The 13,722-nt window shown below is 32.6% G+C and overlaps 2 protein-coding genes and 1 long non-coding RNA gene across 6 annotated transcripts; 1 reads left to right on the top strand and 2 right to left on the bottom strand.

Moving 5' to 3' along the window:
- Positions 1–205: 205 nt before the first annotated feature.
- Positions 206–862, bottom strand: LOC142174734 (uncharacterized). Its single transcript, XM_075240893.1, has one exon. It carries the CDS (start codon positions 640–642, stop codon positions 292–294), a length of 351 nt encoding a protein of 116 aa, XP_075096994.1. The 5' UTR covers positions 643–862; the 3' UTR covers positions 206–291.
- A 494-nt stretch (positions 863–1,356) lies between these two features.
- Positions 1,357–4,061, top strand: LOC142174970 (uncharacterized). The gene is made up of 2 exons (XR_012704166.1): positions 1,357–2,407; positions 3,897–4,061. It is a non-coding gene; the product is annotated as an uncharacterized LOC142174970 (long non-coding RNA).
- Positions 4,062–6,779: 2,718 nt separating this feature from the next.
- Positions 6,780–12,477, bottom strand: LOC107800805 (uncharacterized). 4 transcript variants are annotated; one of them, XR_012704042.1, is made up of 5 exons: positions 12,267–12,477; positions 12,089–12,159; positions 8,743–8,811; positions 8,510–8,607; positions 6,780–7,286 (listed from the first exon to the last, which is right to left on the bottom strand). XR_012704042.1 is itself a non-coding variant. In XM_016624040.2 (4 exons), the coding sequence occupies exons 1-4, from the start codon at positions 12,304–12,306 to the stop codon at positions 7,098–7,100; spliced, it is 369 nt and encodes a 122-aa protein (XP_016479526.1). In that variant the 5' UTR covers positions 12,307–12,475; the 3' UTR covers positions 7,008–7,097. The 4 variants fall into 4 exon arrangements, 2 of the variants coding, with proteins under 2 accessions (XP_016479525.1, XP_016479526.1); XR_012704041.1 differs by having other exon boundaries at positions 12,089–12,476; XM_016624040.2 differs by lacking the exon at positions 8,510–8,607 and having other exon boundaries at positions 7,008–7,286; positions 12,267–12,475.
- Positions 12,478–13,722: the final 1,245 nt, after the last annotated feature.

Here is a 13,722-nt window from a genome sequence, read left to right as displayed (position 1 = left end):
GTTTCTTTTTACATAACAACGTATTAACAAACTCTGTAGGTATAAGATTTTATGAACAATAAATAATGTGAAATAAATATACTTTTACATTCACATAAATATTATGATATGTTTTAACATACAAATATTGTCACATTGTATTTAAGACCAAAAGTACCCATTTCTTTATTAAACTTTGATAATGCTGCGACTCAAAAATTAATCATAAAGAAATTAAAGTTATTAATATAATTTCATCCAAGAAAAGAAATTTACACTGGCCACAGAAGATCAATATTAAAAATATATAAATCAAGCTGAATTATTCTCATGATCAAGATCATAAGGATCCATATTAAGATCAAAACCCTTATTTTCACAGTCTTCATTATTATCGCCCACAACTTCGTCGGAACACTTTTGCTCGATGTCATACGTCATTTTCCGGCCATCACTGCTACTAGCTCCGTCAACTTTACTACTGAAGTATTTAACGGCAACTTTTATTCTCCGTAATATAGCAAAGAATTCTTCCACTTCCTCTTCAGCTACCTCCTCTGATATTAACTCCGTTTTCATCTCCTCTTTTGGCTTCTTCTTTGTAGTTTCTGAAACGTTAACGTCGTTATTCTCTGGTTTTCTTTTTTCTCCTTCGTCTTCCATTGACGGATTATGTCGAAGACTGACTATATAAACGAAAGATAAAACTTTAGATGCTTAAGTAACGGACCCCGCGAAGATAAGTGGTGACGGACGAATTCTTTTAGTGATGTAATGATATGACGAAGATTATTCTATTGATGACGTTTTTGAATTTGGTGAAGGATAGTGAAGTGATTTTTTTTGTTTTTGTTTTGTGGTAAGTAGGGCACTACATCAGATCGAATTTAGCATATTTCAGATTGTAAATTCGGATTTTGTATTGTAAATTTGTATTTCAGATTTTATAAAACGCAATCCGAACCCTAAATTGGATTGTCGGATTTTAAAGTTTGGATCCGATAAATATTTTGAATTTTCAAATCGGATTATATGCCTTATTAAGGCTACTAACTGTAAACACGTGATTTTTGCCCTATATGAGAAATACTCCAAAAAAATGCAAAATAAAATGATTTTCCTTGGTGTGCAATTTTGAGTATTTTTGTGACATTTTTGGATTATTATTTGTATTTGTCTGTGTTTGTTTATTTGCTAAATTAATAAAAAATACAAAAATATGTCGCATTTGCATGTAAGATTTAATTCTATAATTGTTAGTAATTAAATTAGTTTTATCAAAATTAAAAAATTTACAAAAAATATGCATCTTTTGCATTTTTAGCATTTAATGTCCAAATGAACAATTTTATGCTTAATTATTACTTAATTGTGCGTTAATTGTTATTGGTAGTTAATTTGCGCTTTTATAACTTAATTTAGTTCTTAATAATAATTTAAGTATTCTTATAATTTAGTTTTAGAAAATAAAAGAAGAAAAGATAACAAAAATATAAATAAAAATCGGATTGGGCCACTTCTTCAATTTTCAACCCCAGGCCCAAACAATTGTCCACGACCCAGTCCACTACAGACCGGGTCGACCCGGTCCGCCCCATTAACCCATTGACCCAAGATCCACTCTTTATTTTGTCAAAAGACAAACCAAAAAACCCTAAAAAACCTAAAAACTATCCGCCCCCACCCTTTTTGGCTTTCTTCTTCCCAAACTCAAAACTCCTCCAAAGCTCCAACCAAGCATCCATGGCTGCCCTCACTAAGCCTCATCACCCTCCACCTCCAAGCTCCTCATCGACGCACACACACACAGCTGCGTCAACACATTCACACGAGCACACCTTCCCATCGTCGTCGCACCCCCCCCTCCGTCGACAACAACCCACTTCCAGCTCCCTCCATCTCATCACCTTCTTCCTTCCTCTTGAAAAACTGAAAAAAAAACCTTTAACCCCGTTCATGGCTGCCTCCCATGGCTTTGTCTGCGTCTTCGTCGTCACCCCCCCTCGTCCGAACTCGAGCAGCTGTTGCTGCGTCCTTCTCCTTCGACGTCCTTAAGCCGAACAAACCCATCGAGCTGCTGCTACTGCCCTCATCTTCTTCGCCGGCAAGTCGACGCCATTGTGTCACGCTGCTGCCCGCGTCCAGCTGCAACGTGCGTCCATGGCTACTCCAAGCAGTGCTGCTGCTTCTGTTTCCTTCCAGGATACAGCTTCTGCTCTTCACGTCCATGGTTGTTCATGGTTGTCCATGGCTGTCCATGGCTGTCCGTCGTTGCTTCTGCTCTCTCACATCCATGGTGTCCAAACAGTTGTTGCCTCACTTCGTCTTCTTCACTTCTGCCTCGCGCACATGGATGGGTTTTTGGACGAGGTCGTCGATCATTGTTCGAGTTCGTCGTTAGTTGTTCGTTGTTCGTCATTTCAATCCGGTTGGTAGATTTTGAATTTTATTTCGTCCGTATTTTGTTTTGATATTTTCGAATCTAAAATCGGCAAATGTTTGTTTTGTTCATGTCTATGTTTAGATATTTGATTTTTTGTTTAGTTCATGTTAATGTGTTGTTTGTTAAATTAATTTTTCAGATTTCAAATGAAGGATTAATTAGTTATTTTTCATGTTTATTTCATGATTGTATTGTTGTTTAAGTGAATATTTGTTGGTTTAATGTTTGTTAGATTCAAATTGAAATTTAATTAATTATTTCTTCAATTTGTTTCATGTGTTATGTATTTTTCCAGAAAATATTAATGTTGTTTGAATCGTTAGAATCCGTCATGTTTGTTGCTAAAAATAGATTTAATCCATGTTCATCTTTGTTTGAAGTTCATGTGTAAATTCAGTGATTTAATGTGAGTTTATGTTTGTTTGTGATTCGCTTGATTTAATTTGAATCATGCATATTGTTGTTTGTATTGTTGTGTTCTTGCTCATACATTCATGGTCTAAATTAACCAGGATTGGTTCCCGATATGGTTAATTCATTCTATTAATTTTGAGTTGTGTTGTTCATCGTGTTCATATAATTGTTGTTGAAGATTGTTGAGAAATTGGTCATCTTGACTATATTTTGGTTGAGTTATGATTAATTGATTGTTTAGAGCAGAGGGGTAATTTGGTAAATTGCATTGCATTTGGGGGTAGATTTGTAATTGCAATAAGGTTGGAGGGGTAGTTTGGTAATTGAACATTATTTTGATTCTTTATGTTAAGCATGGGGGACAAATATAATGGGGTGGGGTTTTTGAGGTATTTGTTTAATATAATGGGGGACAAGACAAAACATAATGGGGAGGAATCTTGTACTTTTTTAATATAGGCATGTGGGACAAATTATAATGGGGAGGAATCTTGTACTTTTTTAATATAGGCATGGGGGACAAATTGTAATGGGTTGGGAATGTGTTAGTTATTTAATATAGGCATGGGGGACAAAATTTAAAATAAAGAAGACATTTAATAGTGGACCAAAGCATGCCATTGGGGGAATAATTTTGGGATTGGGAATGGAAGACTTGTCTTGCTATATATAGAGTCATTCTTGACATTAAAAAGGGACTAGAACTTGAACATTGAGAGAAAAAGGGTGGAGATTATTGAGAGATTTTTTTTACACTTGAGAGTTGACATACTTTTATACTTAAGAGAGTTTGTGATAGTAAAAGAGAAAGACAATTTGAACTTTCACTCGAACAATTCTGTTTGCTTTTCTTCGAGTGTTATTCAAAAGTCAGAAACTACTGCATCTCGTATCTTTTCTCTCTTCTGCTTTGACTGCGATTGTACTTTTGCACTGCTGAGTTTTCAATCTGTTACTGGGTCATTCTACTGGTTGTTACTGATTTTGCGGTGTTGCTGAACCTGCTGTTGCCGCGTTATTACTGTTGCTGACTCCTACTTCTTTTGTTCCTGTACTGCAGTTTCCAGGTACACATTTGTACACTCTTGGCTTGAAGCGAAAAATGAAATATTAATCAGGCTCCTGTTCCTGTTAAATTCTTTTGTTTGGATCTGTGTTTGAATATTAAATTTCCTTTCTTTGTATAAAATGTAGTCGATTAATTAATGAGTAATGAAGTTGCATATGTATGATTTCTTCATCTAATAATGCTAGTTTAAATTATTTGAAGAATAGTTAATCTGCTTTGATATTATTGTGTATCCCTCTCATATTCTAGCATTAGTAAATAATAGAATATAAAAATGAAAGCCGTTTTTCTTCGTACAAACTCGATCGCAATTTTCCAATCGCATTAGCCGTAAACTAATAACTAATAAGTTACGTTTTCAGCATGTAAATAATTAAGAGATTTTCTTTTATTTTAGAGACGAACTTAATAGAAAATATAGTCACTATAGGTTTATCTTTTAAAATGAAAATGAGACGAGCCTCGTCAAATAAATCACAAACCGCCGGGGCCCTCAATAAAATACATAACCATTGATTAAACCTTGGATTTGGCCGTTTAATGAACCTTCACGGCCTCTTCCTAAAATAACAATACGTTAGACTCTTTAGGACGCGCCTTAATAAATCTTACCTTCTTAAACTCGGGTGCACATTTATGTGACCCAAATCCAATTCTCAACGGAGTCGAAATGTGTTTCTAATCACGGGTACATTGATTGTGACGTGGTTCGAGATGCGTGTCCATGACGTTGCAAATTCCCTTTAAAAAAAATAAGAATGAGATGAGCCTCGCCAAATAAAAATACAAAATTGCGGGGCCCTCAGTAAATATTTTCTTTCAAATTGCTTAGATTTCAGGATGAACCGTTTAGCAAAATTCTACGGTCCTACACAAAATAAATACGCTAGTCGCTTTAGACGAGCCTTTAATAAGTTAATTTCCTTAAACTCGGGTGCACATTGATGTGACCCAAATCCAAATCTCAACGGAGTCAAAGTGTGTCGACGATCACGGGTACATTGATTGTAACGTGGTTCGAGATACATTTTCACAACGTTGCAATTCTTGACAAAAATAACAGTAAATGTTAAAAGCGGTTAAAAGTTAAAATTCGCACATAGGTTCATATTCGTAAAAAATCAGATAATCAAGCCAAATATAACAGTTGAGCGACCGTGCTAGAACCACGGAACTCGGGAATGCCTAACACCTTCTCCCGGGTTAACAGAATTCCTTATCCGGATTTCTGGTACGCAGACTATAATATAGAGTCATTCTTTTCCTCGATTCGGGATTAAAATTGGTGACTTGGGACACCCTAAAACCTCCCAAGTGGCGACTCTAAAATAAATAAACAAATCCCGTTTCGATTGTCCTTTAATTGAAAAAAACTCCCTTGCACCCCCGCGGGTGCGTAAAAAGGAGGTGTGACACTAACAATCTAATCGGTTACAATACTTTTTAAGGCTATTGCTATTCATCATTCTATTTAATTGAAAGGGAACAAATATCTTTCATAGCAAAATAAAATAAGCTGAAATTCCAAATAAATGTCTAATAAAGAAGAGCCGTCGTTGTCTGTTTATTGGAAGGAAAGACTCAGAATGAGAGATGATGAGCTTAAAGTTAGGTAATATTTATGCCCACTTTGCGTCTTTGATTTAGTTTATTTGATAGCGATTCGGTCTGATTTGGGTCTAATAAGTTGTCTTTCAGTGCAGGTGACGCAGAGGGGATCAATAGACGGATAGTGCACTTAGTGGGAGGAAAACCGTTGAGCGAGAAGAAATTTTCGTGCGCGGCCGTGCACGATCAACCCCCAACGCGCACTAAGTGCGCAAGTGTTATAGAAGTCTTCCAAAGGTGCGCGGCCATGAGCGTTGTCATATTCCTAGGTGCGCGGACGCGCACGTCCATCTCCGAGAATTCGACCCAGGCCTAATTTTGTAATTCTGGAGGTAGCCTTTTGACCTATATGAAGCCTAGATCGTCTCAAAACAAAGTGTGCGGGATTTTGGAGCAATTTTCGGAGAGAAGAAGATAAGGAAACAACGGAGACTCTTAATACTTTATCCAATTTATTCAATACGCAAGTTTGTTTCACTACAAGAAAGTGAGATATGACGACATTTAAAAAATGTCGTATTATGTTGTTTAAATGTCATAAATTTATTTACCGACATTTAATTTACATTGGCATCAAATGTCATTAATTTCAATGTCGGTAATTTTCCGACATTTAGGTAAATGTCGGTAAGAAATTATGACACTTACTTTACGACATTTAGGTAAATGTCAATAAGAAATTATGACACTTATTTTACGACATTTAGGTAAATGACGATAAGAAATTTGCGACGCTTACTTTGCAACATTTAGGTAAATGTCAATAAGAAATTTATGACATTTAATTTATGATATTTAGGTAAATATCGATAAGAACGTTATGACATTTGGTTTACAACATATAGGAAATGTCACTTAAATTTTTCGATAATTAGATTAATGTTACTAAAAAAATATGACATTTACGTATGATCTTCACAAAATGTCATATTGAAATATCCGACATTTTGGTTAAATGTCACTAAGAAAATTCATAACATATACAAAATATAGTTTTCACTTTATGTGAATGTCATTAAAAAAAATTAGTGACATCTTTTACAACATAGAAAAATGTCGCATTAAATGTTTTGACATTTAAATTAATGTCGCCATCATATTTTTTAGAATGTAAATAATAATGTTTTGTTTTGTTTCATCATGAACACATTTACATTCACAAATGTCAACTTTTATAACAAACATGAAATAAATGTAAAGCAAATATCTTTTAGCACAGTAACCAAAGAACAAAATAGCAATATAAAACGTACTTAGTACAAGATAGATAATGTCAAATTAAATGATTTGTTCTCACGTAAAACCCAAATCTAACTAAATCATAAAAGATAGTAATTTCAATGTGTAAGTACTTTAAGATCGCTCCTAATTCGAATTAATTTTCCTCAACTTCTAGACTAAATCTTATAAAATCAACTCTCCACAAGTCAAGCTTTTCACTACCAGTAATTGACATCACTTCCTTCAAGAATGATGTACAAGAAGTCACAAGAATAAAAAAAAAGAATTATACCTTTATAATAAAGTGAATTCTTTCCTCCTCTAAAACAATTGGAATACCAAAAATAATAACGGATTCATGTTCTAAAAGAAAAACAAAATAATAATGAATATAATACTAGCAACTGAAGAGAGAAAGAAACAGACAACATAAAGCAAAAAATCCAAGAAAGTGAACGCAACCGCCCAAGAACCTTGTAATTTTTTCACACTTACCCGCTTTTTTTTCTTTGTGTCAACTTCACTAACTCTAGTCTTCTTGATTATGTTAACCTGAGAAGAAATACTAGACTGGTTACTATGGTAGTTTAATTTACAACTTAAAAAATTGTGAATACAAGATATTAAAAAACAGAACAAAGTTATAATGATTTAAAACACAACTATTTACTTACTGTCTAAACAGGATATTATTAGACTAAAATTTGCAGACATAAATCAGAGAGTGAACATGCTAGATTCACTAAATTACACATGGTATAGATACATCAAGTTTCATTCATCATTATGTATTGACAGTTACACAAAACATACTAAGTTATGGAAGAGAACAAATATGTACCAAATAAAGGTGTGAAAGCAAAAAAAAAATGGTGGGTTCAGCTACCAGAAATCACCGGCAAACAGCAATAACTCTTTAAGTTAAATTACTCCTCAAACCCAGAAATACAAAGCAATTAAAACCAGGATTGAAAACAGGTGTTGAAACCCTTTTTTGTCCTATTTTTTCCTTGTTTTTGAAGCTCTTTGTAATTTCATATCTCATCTGATGTTTTATGGCTGCTGAGAATGAATCCCTAATGAGGATAAGAGGTCCTATTTATGAGCTCAACTACTAGGGCTTTTCTTTTTGGGCAAAAATATCTAACAATAAAGGCCATAACGCATTGTAACACCCATGTCCCTTGCCTTCTCAAGGAAAAAAAAGCTATACGACAAAGCTTATGAATTGACGGCCTCTACTGTCATGGTAGAAACTGTTAACTTGCAACTCAACACTAACATTCAAGGGAGGAGAGATAAGAATTAAGTGGAGAGGCTACTCCATTATCTCCTTACCACGGAGATGTAATCATCCTTCATTTCATGTTGTTTGGTACAACCAAAGGGAAGTAAATAACACTCCCTTCTAATTCTATCGAATTAAGGAAATAAAAGACTACATGGAACGTTATGAAAACATCCAGTTTTACTTCACCTCCTCCTTTATAACAGAAAGAACATGGAATGTCTCTTACATGTCCTCTTTTTACTTCCCTAACCTGCCTTTACTTTTCTGATCCCATCCAAAAGTGTACAAGCAAACATGTGCAGAATGCTACCACTTGGATCAACCCGCTAAGACAGAGTTTTGTGCATGCAGATGAGCACCTTTAAATCCTGGTAAAGCAGGAAAATCTTCCAGGTTCTACAAGAGGCTAAATACCTTATGTAGGAGGGTAAAATCATGCTTGATGGGAATCTTATCAATTAACAAAAAGAAAAAAGAAGCTAACTTATTCACAGCTGCAACAGGAATGCCACCATCATCGTCAAACACAATTTTAAGAAATGGAACTCCATCCTTGAGAGAACATACTCATAATCTTTTTTACTGCAAAATAGCATCTATACTTTAAAATGCTATTTTGAAACTTTACGTAACTAAAGTGAAAATTGACATAGTTAAAACTATACTCTTCGAATGTATGCAGAAAAATATTTAGTTAAAATGAGTTTACGAACTCACCATCTTTGTGTGAACAAGTGAAACAGGTGATAGTGATTGTTGGTGATCGTCCATTGAGTTATCAGAAACCTATCACAAAAGAGGAAGATTACTATAATTAAAAGAAAATTAAATTACAAGATTATCTTAAATACAATAAATTTTTGCTAAAGAGCACAATATTTTTTACCTGCTCATCACCAGATAATTTCTTAATTGAGCCAATAGTAATACCCAAAGATTTTAGATATGCATTTATACCTAGCTTTACTTTATCTTCTATTTTTGCATCCATATCCTTTGATGCTTCTAACATTTTTTCCTCCATCGCTTTTATTTCTTCTTTTGATTCAAATAACTTTTTCTCTGTCGCTTCTATTTCTTTTTTTGCTTCAGACAATTTTTCTTCCAATGCAATTCTCATAACGGATGTAGCTTTTTCAACTTCTATCTCAACCCTTCTATCAAAATCTCTTTGCTCAGCCTGGGATCGCTTATATGCAGGGCCATAAACATACAATCATTTGAACACGCAAGTATTTTTTTGCATTCGAGTCCTAAATCTTTAATAATTGTTTTTGCATCATTAAAGGACTTAGGTAATATTTCACCTTTAGGAAACACATCTTTTAACAACTCTAACAACATGGAAAATGAATTGTTACTCCACCCATTGAGATACTTTAAATATAATAGACGAACAAGAAAAGAAAGAAGTGAATATTTGCTTCCAGGATATAATTCACGCTCAGCTTCTTTCAATAAGTTAAAAAACTTTTCAGTTTTCTTATCAAATCCCACATTATGTTGATTTGACCCACCAAAACTATCACCACGAATGTCCATATTAATAAAGTTACTAGTAGGAGGAACTCCAAAAGCATCATACACAAGGCTTTGTATTTCATCACCTATATCTAATCTATCCACAGACATTGATGAAGATGATGTCTCACCATGAAAAATCCAATTAACATAACTAGGTAGAAATCCATCAACCATAATATGTTCAACAATCAACTCTTTCGGGATAAATTTCATATTACGACACTTCCGACATATACACAAGATTTCAGATGCATTAGGCCTATCTAATGAGGCAAAATGAAGAAACTTTTTGGCTCCGTTCTCATATAGAGGATCATTCCTATTCAATATGTTTATCCAACTCTTATCCATTAAGAATAACCTATACATATAGCAAAAAAATCAACTAAAAAAGAGTACTTATAGGTACAAATTAAAAAGAGTATATCACATAATACGAATATATATTATAATTTATATACTTTACTAATGACTATACAAATGTATTCATTCAGAGCATGAAAAAAAAAATATCTAGTTTCTTTATTTTTTTCAAGTGAATCTTACAAACTAGTTCACTCTATCGCCACAATATTTAATATTTTATCATGACTAAGCATAATTAAACTATAGAATACCATAATTGACATCTTGAGTAAATATAACTTTTAAAAAACAAGTATAAAATTGATGTTTGATTGAACTTAATTTAGATCTATTTTAGATTGAACTAGTAAATGAGATCATACTAATCCAATCCCTTTAAATAGTACCATTATTTCTATACATAAAGTTTAAGTATTACAAACATACTTTGTAAGCAAACTTAAAGAGCCTAAAAACTAGGAAAAAAGAAACCTAGTAAGTATTTTTAGAACACAAAAATCTCATATTTGAGATATGGAAAAAGCAAAATAAATTAAAGAAATGTCCCAAAAAATGAACTTTCTTCCCTCCATCAATTTGTCAAACTCTGTCTCATCCCCAAATAAGTTAGAGTTGCCTATAAAAATATATATTCATTGTGCTCGTTTATTATTTATATGTTCTTTTATATATAAATCGATATATTATTTCTATGTTGGTCAAATACCCTACTCGACTATCTTCTTTTATCATGTTAAAAAGATTAACATTCTTCAAAAATAAAATCTGAACAACTAAGAACAATAACAACAATAACAACAACAACAAAAATAAATCCAGTATAATCCTACTAGTGGGGTCTAGGGAGAATAGTATGTATGAAGATCTTACCCCTACCTAAAAGGTAGGGAGGCTATTTACGACATACCCTCGACTCAATGCAGGACATAACTATAATGAATAACCAATTCGTACTATTATCAAATAGGAAATCAACCCGCAAACTCAACAAAATGAACAAAGTATCCGATAATCAAGATACCATAATCCAATTAAACTCTCAATGAATGATGAAATAAGAAAACATATATCGACAGATGAATCCACGCACTAACAACAACATTCAGGCATATATTACAGGTCTAAGAATTGGTTCTAGTAATGTGACTATCGCACGAAATGGTAATGACATTAAATTCAGTTTTCCAGGAATGAGAAGGAAACAGATGGTGTAAGCCAATTATAGTATTCCATAACATTTCATTATACCACATGTGCTTCTCCTAATTCCAGCCTAACAAGACATTTTTGCAGGCACAAATATAAGTCAAAAAACTGGCTTGCTTCTCTCTGTAACAATTGACCAACATACACAGAGGATACACATTTACCAAATCATACTCGAGTCTATTATACAACTTAAGACTTGATTTCATATGAATGCTAGAGCACAGAAAAAGACAAGTAAATAATTAAATCAACATATTGCAACACTGCAAACTTTTAATAAAGATTGCAGTTTCCCCTCATAAACAGTTTATCTGGCGCCAACAGAGGATTCACCGCTGTTTTTCTTATCAATGAAGAAGGCGCTGTGGTATCAGTGGTTAATAATAAAATCTTTAGAGATGGATTAAACTATAATTACCCCAATAAACCAAAATCAAATCAAAAACAATCTAATAATCAATATCTAAAAGATCTTTTGTATAAACTGACACAACTATATAGACAACAGAAACCTTTACTCGATAAAAATTAATATTAATATATTTATTAAAAACAGCAAAATGAGGTACTCCGCACAAAGATTAACACCAAAATTTCTCTCTCTCACACACACACAAAAAAAATGCAAGATCCAAATTTTTGCAACCACACAGACAACAAAAAGAATAACCAATTAGTTACTATACAATAATTAACGCTTTAATCACCAAGAAATTAATAATCTAATTGAACTCTAAGCATAATCTACCACTAAATAATGAAAATCTTATATCCAGCTTTATAAATGTACTAAACAATAAACACCCAGAAACACACCCAAAAAATCAAAATCAATCTACCAATCAATACCTAAAAGAGAAAATTGTTAACTCAAATCCGAATAATTAAGAAAAAGAAAGAAATTTGTTAACCCAAATCCGAACAACTAAGAAAAAGAAAGATATTTGTTAACTAAATTGGGTACCTTGAATTTGTAGAAAATAACCTTTGTGAATCTCAGCAGCAAAAGCCTCAGAGATTTTCGTCTCCAAGTATCTATTATAGCACAGTGGAATGCAAAAAATTAGGTTTTTTGTAGAATTCTAACTAAGGAAGGAAAACTATATTTTTTAGAATTGGGAGGAGGGAAGCAAAATTCTTGCCGCCAAAATCTTTTCCTTCTAAATCTCCAATACTCTCCATACATAGCTCCTTTTGAGTCTTGGGGTGGAGGGAGCGGACTTGAGAAATTTTGGCTAAACCCAATTTGTGATTTTAAGCCAAAATTGATTTTAGATTGAGAGAAGAGAGGGGATGGGTCCTGAGGTGCTTGTAAGGCTACGACTTTCTCAAGTTTGGTTAGTAAATGTTGGTTCCTTGATTTCATATATATTTTTGTTTTATTTTAAATATTTCATCTTTAAATCCAACATCTAACAAGTAGTAGTAATAATAATATATATTTTGACTAAACATTGATATTTTAATTAAAAGTTTTAAATATATATATAATATATATATTAAAAGTTTTAAATCGGAAAAATATTTTAAAAGCGGGGCATATGACGTGGGCATTTCACTTAATATCGGGGGAGGTGTTAGCATCATGAATCATTAAATTTTTTAGTTCAAGAAATCAATATATATATAATAAAAATATAGAAAATGCATTAAAAGTTTAAGAAAATCAAAGGATTAAGGAAACTCATAAAAAACCAAAATATCTAATATGTTTTACAAGTATAAACAATGCAATAGTGTTAAAATTGTTATCAAACTACATATTTGATTATTTCCCTAAAAGGCCAGAAGTTATAAATTATTATCAAACTACACATTTAATTACCTTCCTAAAAGTAATAATCAATAAACTTTATCAATATTATAATTCAAAATATTACTCCTTCAGAAATAAATACAAAGTATTAAAGTCTCTTTTGGTAGACAAAAAATTAAGAAATAAAAATCAATAGCGAGTGAAGATATACAGTTCGATTATCTATATATTCAGAGAAAATGTTCAAATAATATTAAATAATATTAACTCTCACTTAGTAAATACTATACAATACTATGACTCGTTATTTGAGTTAAGATCATTCATTTGTTAATGTATTTTGAGGGTCTACACCATTAATTAGAAAATTTAACAGATGATTTACCTAGTACTTATTGAGCGAGCCCAAACGCTGAGCGATAGGCATGTAGGGTGCATAATCTTATGTTTGTGGTGCATGTAAGCCTCACAAATTAAGCCCTATACTTGAGCCGCCTCAAGGCATTGTGCAAATGCCTCGCCCATGAGCTAGTCCTGGATGAGCCTTTTAAATTATTAAGCAACAGAAGAGAAATCGTCTATGTTGTAGGTAATTATCACAATATTTTAACAAATTAAATATTAAATATAAAGGGTGTGATATTTTTTATAAGACAAAGAATGATTTAAAATTTAAAAAGTATAGAGAAATTTTCAATTGTAGATGTAAATGTTCGTAATTACCGACAAATAATATGACATTTAAAGTAAGGTCATATTTTTTTGTCATTTGTATCAAAAATATTTTTACAACATTTGATATAAGTGTCGTATTTTTACTATAGTTCCAAATGTCATTGTTT

This window comes from Nicotiana tabacum, chromosome 20 (genome assembly GCF_000715075.1).
Source record: "Nicotiana tabacum cultivar K326 chromosome 20, ASM71507v2, whole genome shotgun sequence".
NCBI lineage: Eukaryota > Viridiplantae > Streptophyta > Magnoliopsida > Solanales > Solanaceae > Nicotiana > Nicotiana tabacum.
Note: the sequence above shows the minus strand (reverse complement) of the source record. Positions and strands in the feature narration are given on the sequence as shown.